This window comes from Alligator sinensis, unplaced genomic scaffold (genome assembly GCF_000455745.1).
Source record: "Alligator sinensis unplaced genomic scaffold, ASM45574v1 scaffold937_1, whole genome shotgun sequence".
Taxonomy (NCBI): Eukaryota; Metazoa; Chordata; order Crocodylia; family Alligatoridae; genus Alligator; species Alligator sinensis.
In genome coordinates, this window is record NW_005842257.1 from 864,699 (window position 1) to 886,255 (window position 21,557).

The following is a 21,557-nucleotide window of genomic DNA, read 5'->3' on the forward strand; positions in this document are numbered from 1 at the left end:
AAAAAAAAATAGATAGCTGTTCGGTTGTGGAAAACTAGTCCAAGGAAGGAGTTAAAACCATTGCAACAGCCGCTCTGACACATGCAGCCCTACAAAGCAGGAACCAGGACCGGTAAAGGATGAAAAGCACAAACACATGACTATTTGTAAAGGCGTTGTTTCCATTTTAAAGCCTCCGTCTAGTTTGGTTTCTAGGGGCGGGGGTGGAGGAATTCAGCAAGAAATGAGACGGGTATCTTTTTAAAAAGCGCTGCCTTGACAACAGTCATTTCACATTATCAAGCTACAAGAACGCCCTTCACTTCCCCTCCTCTTCACTAGGCTTACTTTATTCCCCATTAGCATTCTTCCTTTACTACAGACAATGCATACATTTTAAAGAAAGTTACACAGAGACTTTTTTTAAAGCACACTTGATCTTTTGCTTTTCCCCAGGAAGATTTAAATCTCTGATAGAGTCCCCAGTGCTCCCAGTGCCATATTTCAGCACAGTTAAGAGTTCAGTGCTATGCTGCAGTCAGAAACCCTCAGGGTATTTTCTGGTTTATGTTTTCCTCAGAGGCTCAATGCTGTTTGGAGACGTTAACAATCATTAATTGGCCTGGAAGCTCCCAAGAACACTTTTTTCTTTTCTTGGATAAGGTGAGAATTATGTTAAACGTTGGAGGGTAATTAATGACCACCTATGAACTGCAAGTACTGCATTAACCAAAATAACCCTCGCTGACTGAAGCTCATATTAGTTAAGAACTGGAGAAAGCTCATTAGATTATCTTATCCATGGCTTTACCAATGGAGAGCACACTATTCAGGCAGAGGAAGTACTAGATATGAAACTGCCATATGCTTGCCGTAGAGCAAAGATGTGAAACGTGTTTTTAAATAGTTAAACAAACTTATAGATGATCTTTAGTAGCACAGAAAGAAGGACAATTACATATGCACCAAGGTTGAGGACTCTTTGCTCTCAAACCCTGGTGCAGGCAGTGTGTCGGGATGTAATAGGGAGATGGATCCTCGGTAATCTTAGTCTTAGAATCCTACATGCATTCTTCATAAATTACTGCCGAAAACAAGCGGCGAGTTCCAGCTCATCTCATCCTGAACTGAGACCGCATCTCTGATGGTCGTAGTGCCGGGAGATAAAAGTGAAATCAGTCAAATCACAGGGATGATGAGAGGCAGTTCAGAAGTGCCTCGTTTAAACCAGACAAAGCCTTTTAGGTGACTTAAACATAAAAGCCAGGGAACAATGACTAGTGTGCGAGGGCTGAGTCAAGGGAAAGGAGGTTAATAACTTAAAAATGGATGAGGGCAATAATTTCCAAAACTGTGCTGGACCAAGCTCCTCCTCGTACTTGCAACGGACTCTGACATTCCCATTTATTGTGTGCCTTAGGGCAGAGAGTTTTCCGCAGGCCCCTTTTCTTAGAAAAAATATCTGTCCATCGGGACACACTAAGCAGTCACTCCAGAAAAGAGTGGAAAGCTAGAGGAGGAAAGGCAGCCTGCAAAGAGAAGCGAAGAGAAATAAGCTGGGAGAAGGCATTGCTCTAGTTTCAAAAGATGGCAATTTCTCAGCTGAAAAAAGAGGAGAGGAGCAGACAGATGACGTCAAAAACAAAACAGAGAAGATAAAGTAAATGAAAGGGAGGAAAGGAAAAAAAATCAAGTAGAGAAGTAGAGAAATGAGCTATATACCCCTGTGGTTTGGGCTGTGTTTCACTGGTGTCCTTCAGCACAGCTTCATCAACTTCCACGGAGATAGCGGCCATCAATCAGCATATTTGGAACAGGATGAGGAGATGCTTTATGCCAACAGATACCCCGGTATCATGTTGACAAGAGCTACAGGTGTCTGTAGAGGCTTAAGGTTTTCCCCAGCAAAGGTCTATAGGGCACTTGAGGTTCTTTTTCTCCAGATATCCTGACTTCCCTCCATGCTGGTAGGGTGGACCAGTTCTGCATCTAAATCCCTTGTGGCCAGGCCCCAGGAGAGGGGCCTGACTGCAGAAGAGGGTCCCAAGACAGTGACTCAGACCTCAAGAGGAGCACACCCTTTTAACTAAGCTTAGACATCTCTCCAGCCAGCCCACTGACACTGTTGAGGCACCTAATTCTCCCCACAAATTGTACGAGGAGGTTAGGTGCCTGATCTAGGGCTTTGAGAGCCAGTCCGAAAGCTGGCAATGCCCATATCCCTTTCTGGATATAGCCACAGAGCTCTAAGCAACTTGCCCATAGAAAGTGTGAGACTGAACTAGAAACTGAACCAGTCCTGTGTCTTAACCAGCAGCCCATCATCCGGGTAGGTTACCCTCAGTGTTCACCGGGCTATCATTGATATTTTCAGGTATATTTTGGCAGGGGTTGGAACTGTATGAGAAAGCATCCTTTCCAAAGACAACCATGTTACCTTAGGGTCAGCACTGAGCAGTTTGAAGGCTTGATATACTTGGGCTTCCTTCACACCTCCACCGAGGTCCAGGAAGTTGGCTGGTTTTCCACCATTAAGGGAAATGATATCACAGGTGGCCATGGCAAGCCCAGCTCCATTCACTGCAATTGTAAAGGTACAAAGTTTATTTTTTCACAAAATGTAATTCAGACTCTGGAAAATACAACTTAATTGGCCTACCAGCACAAGAAAAGACCTATTTATAAAACTTCATGCATTTCCTGTTCACTCTAAGATGCGTTTCAAATGCAGCGTGCCAGACTAATAGAGAAAAAACACCTCCCAATACTTACTATGAAATCTCTTACTGTTTTAAAAAGGACTGCACCAAAACGTGTAAACTAGGATGCACCTACACCCACAATTAGGAGTCAAATACCTGTCTGGATTTCAGAGGTACTTAGTAATGTTCAGCTTTCATTTAACTCGGCCAGAATGAGTGTGCTTAGCACCACAGACCCCTTAGTCTGGAAAGTTTTCAATGATGCCCACTAGGATGAGTAAGTGGGAAGCTAGAGGAGGAAAGTCAAGGTGGTGTTACTTTTTAAATTATATTTCATCAGCTGATTACCACATTTTGACCCATCTCATTTTTGCAAGTTTTTGAATATCCTTCCTCAGAGCAATGGGGAAAATATTTCTTAAACCACAGTAAAATAACATCCACTTATTATCTCAATTCCCCTGCCAGGGTGAGAAACCACGTTTCATTTCATGAACCTCGGTGAGATAAAACTGCATAAAGAATATTTTAAACTGGATATTTATTTTTTCAACAAGTTGTTTCAAATTGCAGGATTTCTTCCATGAAGCTAACTTCCATGAAGTTTTATTAACATCTGCTTCAACACAGATAACATCCTATATTCCCTACGCATTTTTAAATGCAGCAAGGACTGTAACAATAGTAGATAAATCATCACTATCAACTGAGAATGTGATTTGCAAGTTGCTGATGTCCCTTTAAACAGTTCATAATAAAAAATGTAGGGCCTCTAATCTGATGCATTTAGATATCTCTATTGTTAATAGATTTCCAACGTTGCTGTCTGTTCCTTTGATTAACCTAATGGGTGAGCAATGTTTTGAGCCCGAGGGCCACATAGGCTGTTTCGGTGAGCTGTCACAGGCTGCGTCAGCACCCTCCGGCCCCCGTGCACAACAGCTCACCAAAACTCCCTATGTGGGATGGGGAGCAAGGCTGCTATCCTATCCAGGAGCAGGATGGGGGAGCAAGGCTGGGATCACAGGGCAGGGTCGTGGGGTGGTGACAGCACAGGATGGGGGCTGGGTCAGAGCCACGATCTGCTGCCCGCATATGCCCCTACAATGGGCGCAAGCTTCATGGGCAGGGGCGTACAAGGAGCGGATCTCAGCTCTGCCCTGCCCCGGCTCTGCGCTGTCACTGTCTCATGATCCCAGCCCCAGCTTCAGGCTAAACTCCCTGCCTGCCACGAGGCTTCCCAGAACTGTGTCTGGGACTGGGATCTTGGGGCGACGACAGCATGGGGCCAGGGCAGAGCTGAAGGCCACCACCAGGGCCACAGCACCCAGGAGGGGGAGAGGAGCGCTGTGAGCCCTGTGGAGGAGGTTTGGGAGGCTGAAGAGAGGAGGCAGAGGCAGGGGACAGCCATATATCACAGCCAAGCCCTCCAAGCAGGGGGAACTTAGCTTCCTTCCCCCTTCCCCTTGTTCATTCCCTCTCCTGGCCCGGGGTACACAGCCCACAGGCTGGGGAGGGAGCAGGGGGAACCTGGCGGCAACTCCACACTGCACCACGCACTTGCAGCATCCAGGACTGCGCTGGGGGGAGGGAGGCAGACTGGGGCACCCATCCCGTGCCAGCTCGCAGCTCACTAGGGGATGCCTGCAGTAGTGGCAACCTCAAGCCCTACCAGGTCAAAATGGGGCATAGGAAAGGGGTATCCCAGCACCATTCAGGGAGGTTGAAGTACCAGTCATGAGCTGGGCAAAATCACTCCATGGGAGGGATCCAACCCGTGGGAAGTATTTTGCCCGCCCCTGATCTAATGGATTAGCTGGTCAGCATTTGGGAATATTTTTCAAAGCAGAGAGCTCTGACTTGCTGTGAGCCATTTATGAACCACTGCACTGAGATCCACACAGACATATTTTTTTTTCTTACCAAAGCAAGCAATGTTTCCATCCAGTCCTATGTACTTTAAGTCATACTTGGCAGCTTCATTTTCTATGGGCTCATTCTCAGACTTGTCATCCATGGCAAATATCTCCTTTTGCCTAAACTCTGCATTGTCATCAAAGTTTATCTTGGCATCAAAGCAAACAACTAACAAACGGGAAAAAAATTCACATTAAATGTCAATTTAGAACTCTAAAATGATATATAAGTATCAAAGGATACTGCACTAACATGTGCAAAGAGCATGATTCATGTTCCATTGTAATCAACAGAGGTTTTTATTGGCCACAGTACATGCAAAACTGGGGCCCTAAAATATATTTTTCCTATATGCTCGCATAGGAAATGGTGGCATAATCTTCTCTGTGCCGCACTATCAAGCTAACTTCACCATGAGCTGTAAAAAGCAACTGTTGTAGTAAAAGGATGGTTATGCTTATTCTCATTAGATTGTCCTCAATGTCATCAGTTATGAGAACAGTTTTTTATGACCTGGACTCTTCTATTGATACCAACAATGCATTTCACATGAGTTACCAAAAATAACCCACCATCAATCTTGTGCGTCATCCAACCATAATATGCTATGCATCTTTCTAAATAAATATTGTAAGTCAAAAGGCAGGCAAGGTTCTTTGGGTAGATGCGTTATCTTTTATTAGACCAACCAAGTAGTTGGAAAAAAGCTAAGAACTTTTTTTCTAACTACTCAGTTGGTCTAATAAAAGATCAAATCGACCCAAAGAACCTGGCCTGCCTATGTCCTTAGACTAACATGGCTACAACCAAAAACCCAGTAAGTCAAAAGCATATTCTCTCTCGTTTGTATAGTATTTCTATCTTCTTTGTATAGTATTCTACATTTAGTTCAAATGTATGAGATAGATACATACTAAGCAAAGATTTTTTTCTGGTTATATTTTGCAGACTGTTTGGTTCTACCAAAATTGTTCTTTTAAAGAAATGAATCAGAGTAGCTTTAAGTCAGCAAACAGGAAACAGAAGTACAAGTACAGGCAGTCCTCGACTTACAACGTTTCGAGTTACAACGTTTTGCACTTAAAACGTTTATAAATCGACACCCTGTTTCGACTTTCTGACATCAGTTTCGACCTTACAACGCTTGATCCGATGTGACGCCACACCAGCAAACAAGTTCGCTGCTGCACCCATCTCCCTGAAGAACATCTGTTCAAACTTCATTGGACACTTTCTTTAAGAAAACCGACGAGACTCCAGAAAAACCTGCAGCCAGGACTCCTGAGAAGACTCCAGCCAAGAGCCCTTCACAAAGTCCAACCAAGAGCCCTTCAAAAAGTCCAGCAAAGTCACCTCAAAGAAATCCTTCTAAATCAATGTGATTAATGTATTTATATTGTAAATAGTAACGTCGCTATATTACTCATCTATAATTGATCTAGTATAGAAGTCTGGGGTATTTTTGGTGAAAATAGGGTGTTGGGCCTTGGTTCAACCAAACTCCCATTTATAACATTGTTCCTTAGGAGAAAATTGGTTCTGAGTTACAACATTTCGACTTAAGATATGGTTTTCAGGATTAAGATATGGTTTTCAGGAACCAATTTTGTCGTAAGTCTGAGGACTGCCTGTATGTACAAAACTTTACATTAGGAATAAAGAAAATTGAAAAGTAAAGAACACTTAACCTTGCTGTTAATATTTGCTATTTGCAAGAATGCATTAAAAATAACTAACCCCCTAGTTATCAAGACATAAGCTGACTGGCCTACATAAGGGTTAAAATTAGTTTGCCATGAACAGGTGCAACCTGAACACATATGGAGTGACTATCTCTATAGACTGCACACTGAAAACACCTTAACAGAGTAATAAAAAAAATCACAAGTGCAAAAAACAAAACCTGACTACTGCATTACAGAAGTAATAATGGGCTGGGCAACGTCTAGAAATTAATGACTGGCTGAAGTAAATGAAGTCTCAAGACAGACCAGCTGGATTTAACCGCCAGGAAATGCCTGATCCAGAAATCAGTAATGCTATTAATATAAACCTAATAGAACTGTTCGTATCTATTATGTTTCGATCCCTGTGCATTTCCAACTGATGTGTTCGTACCTATTCCATCTATTTCCAACTGATGTGCCTATTTAGAGCCTACGGTTTGGAAGTTTCTGAGAATTATGACAGAGCAGAAAATGAGAAAAGCATGACAAATGCTGGTTTTTACCATTTATTTTAAGTAATTTTGTAACTATGCTACTCTCATTTCTTGTGATGAAAACAGGCATTAGGAAATTCTTTGGCTCGCATTAAAAAAAAATCCAAACAAAAAGGAACAAAACAGGAAAGTCTCAGTCCTACTTCCTGAATGCAGTTTTTTAGCCTTTTAAATCAAAGAATATTTCTGCCTTTGACTCGCAATCAATACCAGAATAAATTACGATAGATCAAGACTATTCTCAGCGACTGCCGTTCTGGAGAGCTGTTTCCAAGTGTAATAAATCTCTGTTGGAAGATGCTAGATCTCACTCTACATGCAAGCGTGCCATGTGGGAACCTCCCAGAATGGGAAATACATCAAGTCAATAATGTGTCCTCCAAAGTACTAGTAGAACATTAATTTTTGTTAACCACGAATTAAGGCCTATACTGACAAGAGACCCACAAAACCAATTTCCCTTTTCAAGCTTTAACTTGCTTATGTGATCCAACACTTGAGTAAAATGCCGGGTTTTGAGGCTCTCAGCTTTCCATTCCAAATTTACCTTAGACATGAACATTTTCAATGTCACATTAATAAAATCTCATTTCTATGGAACATTCATCTTTAACAAAGGCCACGTTATGTACAAAGTAGTGGGAAAAACACCTATTAATATTTATCAAACAATTTTCACCATCAAAAGCACATTGTTACATGCATGATAGACTATACAAATGAATTTTCCTTCTGAACAACTATCAAAGAAAGCTCCAATACTCATATTCACGGAGCGTTTCTGTTGGGGGTTTTTTTTGTCAGTAGTGTAAGATTTTGCAAGCTGTTAATTCAACAGTTTACACTGAGAACAAAAAATAGGGGGGAAAAAAAAAACTGACAGCTATGGGTCTGCGACCCAAGAGTGTTAACAAAAGAACGCGTCACAAAATGAAACAAAGAGAAATACACGGCGCAATGTCTTTCATAATGGAAATTCACAAATACGGGGAAAATAAAATCCCAGCATGAAATAAGCCCATCTTAACTGTTGTTTTGACAAGAATAAATTGTCTTCATATGCAGGGCTGTATGTTTTCATGATAAAGTAATGGCAATGCGCTCCTCAAATGTGTAAAGACGCACAGTATTTTTTTAGTATTTAAAATGAAGTGCTGCTGCTTTCTTTACTGTGCATAGAGCAGAAAAATATAGGCGGAGGGAGAATGCCATTATTTCCTGTCAGTCAGGACCTTTCTGCAGCTTACATACCATTTGGCTTCTCCTCCTCTGATCTCTGAGGGTAGAGGAGCCGAGAAGCGGCTCCGGAGAAGGTCGTATGACAGTTCAGTTGATATCCTCCTCGCCGACCTTCTGCACCCCCAGCTCTGCAGAAAGGCTAAGCTGCTGACCTAGAGATAACAACTCACTTTGCCCTGGCTTGCATGAGATGGGCTGGCAATGGCATAGCTCACAAGCTGGAAATGGAACGAGAAGGCATGCTAGCCCAGACTCTGGTCTCCAGTAGCACATCTCCTACTACTTCAAAGCCCTGTTTCTTCCTGCCCTCTACTAGAGCTGAGCTCCCAGCTTGAAAAACGAGGGCTTAGTCCAGCCTTCTGCCACGCGTCGGCAGCAACAGCAACTAGTGACGTGCTATGGACAAGACCACTCTTAAGCTTGGGGGTTCACGGAGAGAGCAGAAAGTTTTCACTCAATACGTCCCGTTTCTAATATTGTTCCTCTCAAGCGCCTCTTACTTGAGCAAAAGAGACCCTTCATCTGATTCTCTCTCTCTCTCTCGTGTTGACCCCTCACTTTGAAATGATTTGGTTCATTTTCCAAACAGGCTTCCAAAGTTTTTGCAAAAAGGCGCCTACACATACATGCGTACGCCACCCCTCCCCATAAAACGCTTTGAAATAAAAATGAACAGGACCAGAAAAATCAACAGAAAAATTCCCTTGCATCAAAGAAGCATTTAGAAACTTTAGTCATTAATCATTTTTTCCTAATTCAGCTTAATTTGTTTATTGCTCATTATGGTCATAAAGCAAACTCGTACTTGTTCATTATTATAATTTAATCTCTGTATTGTCACTTGGTACAGTAAGCAAATTATTTCTACTGACTTTTTTAAATATTACTTTACAGTAATGGCTGGTAACATTTAACAACTGGTGCTTAAGCAAGAAAATACAGTCCGTTTAACATTCAAAAACTGGTGCTTAAGCAAGAAAATACAGTCCGTAATAAGGAAGAACAAATATCTAGATTTCTTATTCTAATGCTTCCACTAGTCATTAAGAGTGAAATTCTGTTGGCATTATAATCTGAAGGTCAAGGACAATTTAGTTGCAATCACACTGCCAATTCTTCTGCATTTGATTTACTGGATAAAATGTTGTTGGACAGCTGGATAAAAGATTATTACAGTCTCTACCCACAATTCAACTCTTGAATTTCTAAGCAGAGCGAGCCAAAATATATAAAAGCGACCTTATGTGTTTTTAATGAAAAGCAGTTTATGTTACAAATTAACCACAGATAATTAAAACGCTTTTATTTAGTGCTGTGACTTTTATTTAATACAGTTTTCCAAGAGAGCTGGTGGAGCTGTCCTTCCCCAAGACTTACAGCAGTCAGAGATTTCATCAGCCACGTTGACTGTGCTTCTGCTGTAATGAGCCCAACCCAGGTCCTCCACCTTCACAGGTCTCTCTCAGCTTGTGTCTAAAGCAGAATATGAAACCCTACAGACCAAAATGCTAGCAATAACCCAACCACAAGTAGGTCAGCATTACTTACATAAATAAAACAAACTCCTCGGCCAACCAGAGACCCGGCTTATATCACCAAATAGATGATAGGACAAAGGGAGAACTTCCTTTTCGCTATACCCTTTCCCTCCACATAAGAGATTTACAGCCTAACCATTAGCTGTATTTGCTTCCTCTGCACTTACCTGAATGCTTTACTCATTCTAAATATATAATCACACACAACCAGAAAAAAAATGCCATTTTTCCTAGGCCAGAAATTATGCTCCCTCCTCACCTGCAGGCTCAATTATTGTACTTCTCTATGCCTAAACACAAAGCCACTTATGGAACTGCACGCTGCTCACGTTCCTGGTCTACTGGCTGGATCCCCACTGGATAGGTGGTTAAATTCAAGTTTTGGATCCTCGTCTTCAAAGCCCTCCATGCGACTGGACTGAGGGACTGCCTCGCCTTGTGTGTTCACGACTTCCTACGACAGCTAAGATCCACTGAAATGATGGAGCTGACATCAAAAAGATTGAAACCCATGTGTTCACAAGATGCAGCTCTCTCAGCAGGAGGCCTGCGAACCTGGAATTTACCTGCAGAAAAGACTAGGGTGAACCTGCATCTCAGGACCTTCAGAGACTACACACATGGCTGCCTCTCTTTGATCTATCCTTCCCCAAACAACACAATAAATACATATAAAGTACATATCTAATCCCTGCTAACTGGAGGGAACAGACAGTAAGAAAAAGACTCTGAGTTTTTACCAGTATCTTCCCGCAGCCCCTCTATCTAGCTTCTCCTGGTCTTCCTTTGCAGGGCCTAACATTTCTGGCAGTCTCTTTGATATAATGCCTGGCAAACAGCCCCACCAAGGCTGCTACCATCCCAGGAAGGAGGCAGTGGCTTATTGGAGGCCACAGGAGAAGCTGACGTGAGGACCGTTTTTTTGGAGGAGCGAGTGGTAGGGGAAGTGTGTTCAGAAGTTTGAACACTGGAGTTACTTTTAAAGGGCAGATACAGAGCTCGCAGTACAAGTCAAGGGAGACCTCTGCTAAGCCATTTACATGGTATAATAAGGTAATTAAAAGAATCTGAGATACCGCTCTGAAAGTACGGGGCTGACAACTGCCATCAGTTATCTGGTAAGGTGGTAATGGTTACTCACCAGTGACCTGGGAACTAGCAGGGTAACTAGAAGGTAACCCACAAGTGGCGGTGAATGCTTGTGTACATGCATTTACTGTTGTTTCAAATAACTGCACCTACAATCCTACGTTAAATCTGAGTACCTGGGAGAGAGGGACAATGTACCACCCACGGTGCAGCAGAATCTTATCAAGAGATTGGCTATTCTTACCTCCGCTAAAACAGAGTCTCAGGCTTGAGTCCTATCCCTTCATGCCATGTCCTTGCCCCAGCTCCAAATGTGCTCTACCTACCTCGCCACACCCAGACTACATCTTCTTTCCCTGAAGCCAGCACCATCCTCTGCTTCACCTCCTCAGTCCTTAATGAAAAAGTCCTGCTTCTGCCTTGGCACGCACCTCCCTCCCTAACGTCAAGGCCTCTCTTCACCTCTCTTCCTACCAGTGCAGATGCTGTTGATCCATTTGATTTTGTCCTAATGGGCCCTTGAATCAAAGGCTTTTGTCCTGCATTATGAACTGATGTAAAGGGACAATCAATCTTTTTTTCTTTTCCCTTTCTTTTGAATTCAACGACTAACCCATCTATCACAGCAAGGTCAACCTGCTTTTTATTTTTCCAAGTACACCTTTTTTAGGACATGTGCGGCACAGTGGGGAAATAGGGCAAATGCAGAGGAGGACCTATATATATAGGTGTATGGATACATGTCCCTAAATTGCTGTGACAGTCAGCTGGTGGAACTAACATGCCAAGACAGCAGAAGGGCAGGGTGACAAGAGGAAAGGCAAGCAGCAAGACTGTGCAAGATTTCCCATATATGTTTTTATTCCTTCTTCCACAGTGGAAGCTTATTGATTATCACCGGATACAGTCAGGTGTGAACTCTGCTAGTCCAGCTGGGCTCTCTCTTTTTTCTGTTCTAGCAAACTTACTCAAGACTGTAACTTGCCTGCATATTCAAGATGATTTCCTAAAATAACTAGTCCTTTCCATGACCTGACTAATTCTAATGGCGTGAACAAAAGTACTTTGTATGAAAAGCAAGAAAAAGTTGTTATTTCTTGCCAAGCATAGCATGTAGCTGCTGATACTTCCAGTTCTTAGATGGTATAACAAAAGGCATTGAAATGTAAACTCTGTCATGGGAACATTTATGAAAGCTGCTTAAATTAAATTACAAAATGAAATTAATGCAAAGCTGCTGCTACGGCCTTCCTTGCAATTTAATTTATAGTTTGCATAAATAAAGAATTATAATGTATTCATTTGTTTTCTTTAATTTCTTACCTTGTCCTTCTGGAGTTTCACCAAAGGGATTCACTTCAACCTGAGTGGCATCAATTTTCAGGAAAAGATTATACAGCTTCTTAATTTGATCTGCTGCCTAAATTTGATCAAATGATTTGTAATTACCATACACAAAAAGAAAGTGTCAACCTTTTCAAGGAAAAGGCAAAACCCTTTTTGTTTCCTTTTAATGTTATATTACATTACAATTCAAGCCAAATTTTTAAAAAATTACTACGTATTACTTTAAGTTTCCATTTGTACATTCATATTTAAACACTACTTAAAAATGTTAATAATGTAGCAGAAGACTTTTACAGCATTTAGCAAAGGCTCACTTCAGAGCATACGAATGGGGGATTTTCTGCAAAATGAAAAGCATCATTAATATAAACAAGCTTAATACAAGCTAAAACAAGTTTCTTACAGTTCATAAAGAAAACATTATCTCCAGCATGCTGATACTGAAGTTAAGTGTTTAAGCTAATCAGTGTAAATTCAGAAACTATGAAGCCATGTGGAGCTAAGGAGTGCAGATCAGTTTGCTTTATTTGCTTGGGAAAAATCTAAGTGTCCCGCCTACATAAAAATGCAACCTTTTCCTAACGCCCCCCAGCAATTTACCTTAACAAAAGTTCCTCTCTTGGCCCCCCCACATTGCTCTTCTATGCCCATTCATCTCTCTGTGACTGCTCCCCATGGGTGGGATTACTGGTAAACCCCCCTAGCAACAGGTAAGCCCAGCTTTAAGGTCTGCCAATGTGAAAAATCAGGGAAACCGATCTTCCCTCCTCAGTTCATTTGCCTGAGACCCACCTGACGACTGAAAGGTTGGTAGAGTGAATGGGACACCAAACCCACTCCCCCTCCCCTTTTTTTCCTACTGAATTCGTGCTTCAATTAACCAAACCCTAAGATCCAAACATTTAGGATCTTTTGGGAAGCAAGGAAGTAAAACACAGTCAAAAGCAACTTTGGTTATATATGTGGGGGTTTTTACCTGTTTAAGTCTGAGGGTGTTTAACCGCTGACAAGGGGTATCTAGAGAAGCTGTGGTATCTCCTTCTTTAGAGGTTTTTAAGAGCAGATTAGACACACACTTGTCTGGAACATTTTAAACAGGGATGATCCTTTTTGAGAAACGGGCTAGACTAGGAGATTTCCTGGGGGTTCTTCCACCCTTATTTTTTTATGATTTAAAAACATATATACACTTGTATTGGGAAATTATGTTAGAATATTGCAAGATTAATTCCCTTATGGCTTCGATTTCTATTGTACCAGTCCAGAACTACAAGTCTCTAAATGTATATGCTATTAAAAACGACAATTTTAAAGGAATTTGCCTATTAGTGTGTAAAAGTGATCCTTGTTCTTTAGGTTGCTCCCAAGCAGCATGTTATTAGTTTGCTACTAGTTTCTGGTTAATTTTGATCAGCCCTTCTAGGTAACATGCTATATTTCTGTTCTCTGACGTCCTGTCTGAACCCCCCTACCCCCTCCTGGCAATATTCTCCAAGCCTGAATATTTGCAGGTTCCTTAAACATTCCTGATATTAAGTTTGCTCAGTGGAATATCTGCAGAAAGTGAATTAAATGCAAGTTCACTGTGTGACATTTTCCAGGCTTTAATCCTACACAGTACTGAATGGGTCAAATCCTGCTTTTGGCTTACATGGGGTCCATTTGCTAAGAAATGGCACGAGTGTGAGACATGAATTGTAACCTAAGAAATCAGCATAAAATAATACTTTGGAAAGAAATTAGCACATTATCATTCTCAATCAAAATAACAGGAGTTTGTGAAATGTTAGCTTGGATAAATTCATGATTATATGTGAATTGTCTATACCCTTGTTCGCACATAGCAGGAAGCTAACCTAATAAAAACCAGAATGCTATACAAGTCCTTGCATTCTGGACCCCCTGCATCAAGTAAAAGGACAAAAAGGGTAATACAGATCCTGCCAAGGCAGAAATCTCAGCATTGGCTGTTTGTTAGAGAGCCATAAAGCTTACAGTTCCTAGTGTAGGGCTCAGGAGGACTGTGCTGGCAATGGGGCCCTCGCACACAGCACTCTAGGTTAAAAACAGACATTAGATTTCTCTTGAGACGAAGCCTTTTATCCTGGGATCCTACAAACAATACAAGCCCATTGTCCCACTTTAGGTACTTGCAAAAAATCTGAGCTTACACTTCTTCCCAGGACAAATGGAGCTCATTCAAGTTGATGGTCATTCAAACTGTGTGTGTAGATGACTGTCTTAAGCCTATGTCAATGCAAGTCAAAGCCCAGGACAGTTTGGCTTGGGACAAACCCACAGAGATTCAAAGCAGAATGACAAAAGACAGCTAGATAGGATTAGGTTAGCATCTCTGTCCAGGATCAGGGGGGGCACAAAGGTGACCTAACATTATCACTTCTCCCTGGCCTATTTCTGTGCTGAAGCTTATAAAGGGGCCCCTCCAAATCCCATCCAACAAGTAGTTTTGATTCAGTTGGACATTTCATTTTGGGATCTATTCATTATGCTTATATACACCAGCATACTCAACCTGAAGAGGTGAGAGCACATGGGAGGAAACACATGTGGTGTAGCTCAGCTTAATCATCCATGAATTGTTTTTAATAATTAAGTACCAGAACTCTGCAAGGGCTGAAAGGTTCTATATAATCATTCATCCTCATTAAAGATACTGCTAACTCTTCAAATGTGTGTTAATCAACTTAATGATTATGCATTTGTTAATTGCACAGTTGGGACAGAAAATAATTAGAAGTCTGTATTAAAGATGCACAGATCCTACAAAAATGGCATTTGGTTATTATGGTGGGGGGGGCGTTTAAGTAAAAATAGCTTTTAACAACATGTCTGTCGTTTACTGCTATTAACGTTAAGCTAAATATGCTGTTTCCCCATCTATAAAATGATTCACACAGGTGTGATAGCACGTGCAGTCCTGCGCCACATAGCACACTTAGCATACATCAAAGGCAGAGGCCTGACGGCCTCAATGCTGTCCCTTCAGAATATTTTTAGGGAATCTATTTTCAAAGTAAAACATTATTTTGTTGTACAAAAGAACCACGCTGTCGATTTGTCTTCCTGAGACTGAATTTGATGCATTCAGGGCCTGACGGCGACAAGTGTAAGCTCCCACTGAAATCAGCAGACCCCCCATGGATTCCTTCCACTGCATTTCTGGAGGAATAAGGACGCTTATTTACATAGAGCTGGTGATGCTCTGTTTAAATACAGGAATAATTGCTTCAAAGCATAACCTTGGGCCTGACCCCAAAACCACAACATTTCTAAGATCTGTTCTGGAGGTATTTTCTCACTTAGCTGAACTGACCTCCACTTAATCTAAGAACAATTCAAATTACCTGCTGCTGCAAAGGTCCTTTGAATCCTAAATTTTCTGCCATGCACAGTGCTTGGCTCTCCTTCACACCTTCAAAAATATCGATTTCCTCCTGGTACAATAAAGTGCATAAACGGAATTCAGATATTCAATTCGAGTGGAGATTAATAACTTCAAAGAGAAAATGCTTATTATATATTTGCAAATTAGTAATTAAAGTATGGCTGTTTGCCAAAGTTCTCCAAGGCTGAGGCTATAGCAGCTGCCTATAGGGTACGTTATAATTACCACACCATCTATGAAACAGTCCTTCGAAAAACTATATAATTCTTCAGGGTGGCATGCTGACAAGACAATCTGACACCAGTTTTCACTTTTAATTACTGTACAGATGGCGTTGACGAATATTTAGTCTGTTAATTTTTATGACATCTTCTGGAAACTTTCCAAAGCAGTGGTGTCACTGCCCAGTAATGTCACGAAGTTTATATAATTTCAAAACGTGCATTAAATATTTTCGCAATTTTTACATAATTATACTTGTTTGCATCAATTATTTCCCCATATGAATAGCTTATCTATTCTTTATTAAGCCACAATGACATTATAAATACTTTAATGCAAAAGTCAGGATTAAGAAGTTAGCACTTCTCAGCAGTCATAATACCTTAAAAATAAGGTGTGGAGTGGTAGCTGCCACTTCTTCTATGTCCACACCGCCCTGTGGGCTGCCAACCATAACAGGTCCACTAGAGGCTCGGTCCATCAAAATCGCAAAGTAGGTTTCCCTTGAAATATCGAGGGCTTCTGCAACCATCACCTAAAAATTTATATGGAGGGCAGGGGGTAAAAGTCAGTCTTTTTAATGGGTAGTCCTTGGCTAGTGAGAGTCGATCATAATCCTTATTCTGTTGATGCGTCTGGGAGTGCTGAATACCATACAAGGCATATATTAAATGGCAAAACGCTCTACCTAATTAGAACAAGTCAAAAACAACATGTTACTCTGCAGTGACCTGCTAGTAGATATTATGGTGACTTTCATTTCCAAACGCTGCCCTGAAGTCATTACTTTGATAGCTGCTACCCTGTTATCGTGAAAGGTACCACCAACTTGGTTAGCCTGACAGTGTTTCATGATTCTTAGCATTTTTCTTACGTCGCACTGTCCCAAAACCAGAGATTTCCTTGGCCATTTTCATTAGAAGGAAAGTTAGATTTGCACCATATAGACTAACTAAATCAAAAATGCATTTTTATTTTTAATGAGAACATTTAGTAATTGCTGTAAACGAGGGAAACATTTTTTTCTTTCCAAGAAAGAAACTCAAAGCAGGAGGAGGAAAATGGTTGGTGACATCATGCAGAAAATCCTGGTGCTCTAATTCTTTCATGGATGAAATAAATGTGGCAGTTGATAGGGCACCAGTGGCAAGATGCAGCGTAACCCTATAGAGCCTTAGGATACAGCAAGACATAAGACAGCCGACCCCAGAAGAGCTGGTGGTCTCATTGGCAGTACTGCTTCCTCAGGAGATGCTCTCCTATGGATGACCTTATAGCAGACCTTACCTTGCCGTTATGCTGTTAGGTCAATGGCTCCTGTACAGATTTCCTACTAGCGCTATGCATGCTACTACAGCTTTGCACTAAAACCCTACAGCTTTTCACATCCCTTCCACAGAGATACTAGGATACCTCTCTGGGGCCCCCACTGCACTGTGTGCCACTAATAAGCAAGAAGCAGATGAAGAGCAAGTTGCAAAGCTGTTGCTTCCCTGCTTGACCCAAATCAGCATCCTTTTGCTTCCCAGCACCACTGTGAACTAAGGAACCCCTTCATGTCCCTAGCTGATGGAGTACCAACGGGGGCTTTATGCTACACCTGTGCGCTTGAAATTCATGCGTACTCTCACTTGCAGTGAGACTGAAAATGAAGTACTGCTCCTGTATTTTAATTATAACCCCCATCTGTGTGAAACAACAAAAGCACCACAGACAGCACCCTTTCTGTAAGGGTACGGGAATAACTAGGTTCAGCCCATCCAGATTGTTGCTCATCATATTTGTTAACTAAGGAGTAGCAGGAATTGATGAGATTAGATGCCCTTTTGTACTTGTGGAGACTCACTAACAGCTCTCTTGGCATGAGGATACCAAATTACTGTAAATATGCTGTCACGGCGGGGTCCTCGCGGAGGGCCGTGTGCTCCTTAAGGTCCCTCGCTCCGTGTCAGGCCGGCCCAAGGCACCCTCTAATTCTCGCCCGCCACGTCTTGCTGGAATATATATATATAGTTGGGAGGCTGCCTATGACTCCCTGGGCACGGCTACTTGGGACCTCTGTCCCCGCGGTTCTCCCGGACTCCTGTGGTCACCCGGTATGATGGGTGCTCCCCAAGCACCCTAGCCTTATGGGCTATGCGTGGCTCCTACCAGCCCCTGATACCACGCCCCAAGCCTCGCTGATGTGATAGACGTTGTTGGGTCTCCCAGCCCGCTTCCCGGGCCTCCTCAATAGTGTAGCCCACTCTGGGCTCTCTGTAGTACCCAGCCTCTCGCTGGGATCTGCTGCGCCCCCTCGGGCTTCTCAATAAACCGCTATGGCACTCCCCCTCTCTGGGGCTTGCCGTGCCCGCCTCGGGCTTCTCAGTACTGCCCCACTCTGGGGCTGGGGTCTATGTACCCCGCATACAACCCGGGGTCTGTTCCCCGCCCGCAACCTACTGGTTGCGCTCAGGGGCCCCACACCTCTGGGGTCCCTATGAGGCCTCCTCCAACCCCTACAGCCTCACCCAAGCCTCCGGTCTGATATGCAGGCCTGAACATAAACTAGAGCCTCCTGGCTAAACTATAGTACCCCATCCTCTCAGGGCTATAGTGAGCTGTACTTGCAAGTCAGGCCTCTTGCTACATCTCGGCCGAGGGAGCTCCTGCCTCTCCGGCTGCTGGCAGGGAACTGCCAGCCTGGTCTCAGCCCTGGGCTTTATAAGGGCCAGGCCCTGCCTCCTACAGGCAGCTGGCTCCCCTTAGCTGCCCCGGCAACCCGCAGCTGGGCTCGTTATGACCTGCCAGGGCTCTGTCTCTCTCCCTGGCAGTTTCTCCCCTCTAGGAGCAGAGCACCGAGGTGCTCTGCGACACATGCCATTTAAATCATCTCCTGCAGCACTGCATTCTCATCACATGCAGTGCTGGCAGTAGGTGTACAGCTGTATTTCCAAGGCTGCAGTTTTCTGTTTAAAATCAGGCCATATGCAGCAAAGAGGATATCAAAGTGTGCTCCCCTACAGTGCATTTCCATGGGGCTCTAAGCCCCTGAAGCCAAAGAATCACGTTTGGGGAAATAGAGTGGTTCACTCTCCTCCACTTCCATTCACACTCAAACTTGTTCACCAAGACAGCCAATAAAGGTGAAGATCAACCATGTCAGCTGGTGACGGTGACTAACGAACCCCTTCACCGGAAACCGTAGAAAACATGAATTGAGTTTCCGTTGGGTAATAAATAAGTATCAAAGAAGAACAACTGGATGCTCCGATTGGTTATAAACCAATGGCCTTAAAGAGTGACCGTAAATGAAGGTTTTGTATATATTGTTATGCAGGGCATAGCCGTTACTTCATTCAAAAACCACATTCAGCCAGATTCAGGGCTAACAGTATTCTGTTTTAGTCAAGCCAATGGTCCAGATCTTTAAAATATAAAATTAATGTAATAACTCCTAGAGTCCTGACATTCTGCATGCCTGAGAGGATCTATGCACTGAATAACTGTTTCTGGGTTTTCATAATAGTAGGAATATAAATAAGGAAGATGCGCTATAGTTTTACCCAGTTCAACTCTGTGCCGTCCTGCTAATGAGCACGAGAGAAAGAATGCACTTACCTTAAGCCAGGCTGTACATCTTTACAGAACAAAAAAGAAAGAGAGATTAAGAAATTAAAGTTTGCCACTGTTGATTAGGCAGAAGGGAGGGAAGAAGCTATTTGCTAATGGAGATATGACTGGGAAGGAGTTTTGACCCTTAGAATAATCTCGCTTCCTTTTCCTCTCTCTTGCTTTCTTCCTAGAACATAGGGAGATCTAAAGGAGCAGTTCAAACAAGCCACTGTTCAAAAGCAGACTAAAGAAAACTAGGGATGAAGGAAGCTGCTAACAAAGGATACAGAACTACTGTATTTTTTAAAGGATGCCTGTTCCCGGATGTTTTAAAGGAAGTCTTAAAGATGGCACTATAAGCTGCTTGCTATTCTTGTTACTTTAACAAGCATAGATTAGTTTTACCTGCACATCGTGTTCAGTTTTACCTGTATATAGGGTTTGGCCTTCTTGGACACCCTGCACCAGTATATCATCAGTCCACGCAAGTACTGGAGCCAATTGCTGGAGTTCTGAGTCGAGCAAAAGCACCGGTCAGATGGTACCAGGACCACGGGGCTTCATCCTACCTCATTCGAGCTCTCCAAGCAAAGCCACCTGAACGCTCGTGAGCCAAGAACACCAGACCGAGCGGCTTTCCATTTGGTATTAATGAGGGACATATGCAAATGGTTAGTGAATTAGAGGAGACAAGTTGTGATATGTGTTATCCTGTTTTTCACAGCTGCTTCGTATAGAAATATCCAGGAAGGGCAGAGGCAGAGTATTTTTGAGGCACTCTAGTAACGCCACGTTTTCCTAATTTAACATGTAGCTGTCTAAACTGCCTCTAAAATCAACTAATTTCACAAGAAAATCTCAAAGGACCTTCGACATTGAATCATGTTTGAAATTTTAATTTTCTTACTGCTTAAAAGGAAGTCAGAGGTATTGGATTCTAACTAGTTGTCATGGTAAGCAAAAGACCGGTGCCCTTCAATAACAAGGCTCTCCAAATTTCAGGGTGCCATAAGAAGACTTAATGTAACCTCACAAACTAGCTGCTAAGCAGGAAAGGAGCTATGGGGACTGTTTGTTTAAGAAATACAATCCTCAGCAGTATAGACATGTTTTTACTGCTTTTGCAGGCACAGAAGTGGAGAGAAACATCGTTTTTCCCTTTAACAACTCTATTAGTTGTTTTTTTTAGGGCAAGCTTGATTTTCTACTTCAAAATTATTCTGACTGCAGATATTTCTTTAAGGAGAGATGTTAAACATAGAAACAGCACAATACTGTCATTTCCTCAAAAAGGTCCGATTTATAGAATTTAATTTTCAAAGGATTGTCAAGCTTCCCTTCTTCCTGTGACCATAGCTATAGACATTGAAACACTTGCCTGCTAACCTTTCAACTCATACACCTGCTCGTGCAGATGATGGCAGTAACACTCATTTTTCACATGGGTTTTGCATGTATACTTCTATCACCTGTACGTAGGTGTTTGAAATTATCTCTGGGCTGCGCTTTCGACAGATCCTGAGAAATATGCTTGCAGGTGTCTCTGTTCACAATTTTTTTCCTAATCCATGTTGCAAATTTTCTCTCTAGTGGCTTTTATTTTGTTGCTGTATTCTGAGATATATTTTCCAGCAACATAAGCCAAGATGCTGGTGCATTCAAGGACTTTTAGACCAATGAAGAGTGAAACTCTTGTAAATGTGACCCAACTGAAAAAAAAGGAGGACAAGAGCTTGCCTGCATAGGAGAAGTATACCAGTTATAGTTAAAAACCAAGCTAGCTCTCCATGTGGATTACTCTTAACTCGGAATAAAATTGCCAATATAATTACTCTTATCTTAAAAAACCCACCCTTTTTTGGTTTAGTTTATGACAGTGGTGCTCAGCTCTGGCCCATGGGCTGAATGAACCCAGCCTGCAGAGCTGTGCCATGCTGTCCCACTTCCTCCACAAAAATCATTTAAGGCACGTTCTTTTAAACAATCCACTCTGAAAAAACACGCTTTTCATTTTCTATCGATTCCCGATAAAAAATTAGACGTCTGCTTTCTAGGACTGAACATTTAGATGAATATGAAAAACTTGCAATCAGGCAAAAAGGCAAAGCTCCTTCTGCTGGCATATTTCAAACAGTGCAGCTAACACAAAGCATGAATAAGACTAAAGCACTGGCAGAGATTTTACCGTACGCAACTCTACAAGCAGAGTTTTAAGGTGGGCAACGTCTTGTGTGCGTGTATTAGTACGGTCTCTGATAGGCCTGCATTCATGGTCATTTTGTTTCTTCTTTTTGTTATCACAA

At 42.3% G+C, this 21,557-nt stretch overlaps 1 protein-coding gene across 1 annotated transcript in view; it reads right to left on the minus strand.

The window, feature by feature from the left end:
• Nucleotides 1–21,557, minus strand: part of SUCLG2 (succinate-CoA ligase GDP-forming beta subunit) — a 165,381-nt gene that overhangs the window by 66,743 nt on the left and 77,081 nt on the right. Inside the window, exons 7-11 of the mRNA XM_025208842.1 lie at nt 16,043–16,195; nt 15,398–15,487; nt 12,009–12,105; nt 4,605–4,766; nt 2,417–2,559 (exon numbers count right to left, since the gene is read on the minus strand). Coding sequence (XP_025064627.1) covers nt 2,417–2,559; nt 4,605–4,766; nt 12,009–12,105; nt 15,398–15,487; nt 16,043–16,195 — 645 coding nt within the window. The remainder of the gene's footprint in view (nt 1–2,416; nt 2,560–4,604; nt 4,767–12,008; nt 12,106–15,397; nt 15,488–16,042; nt 16,196–21,557) is intronic.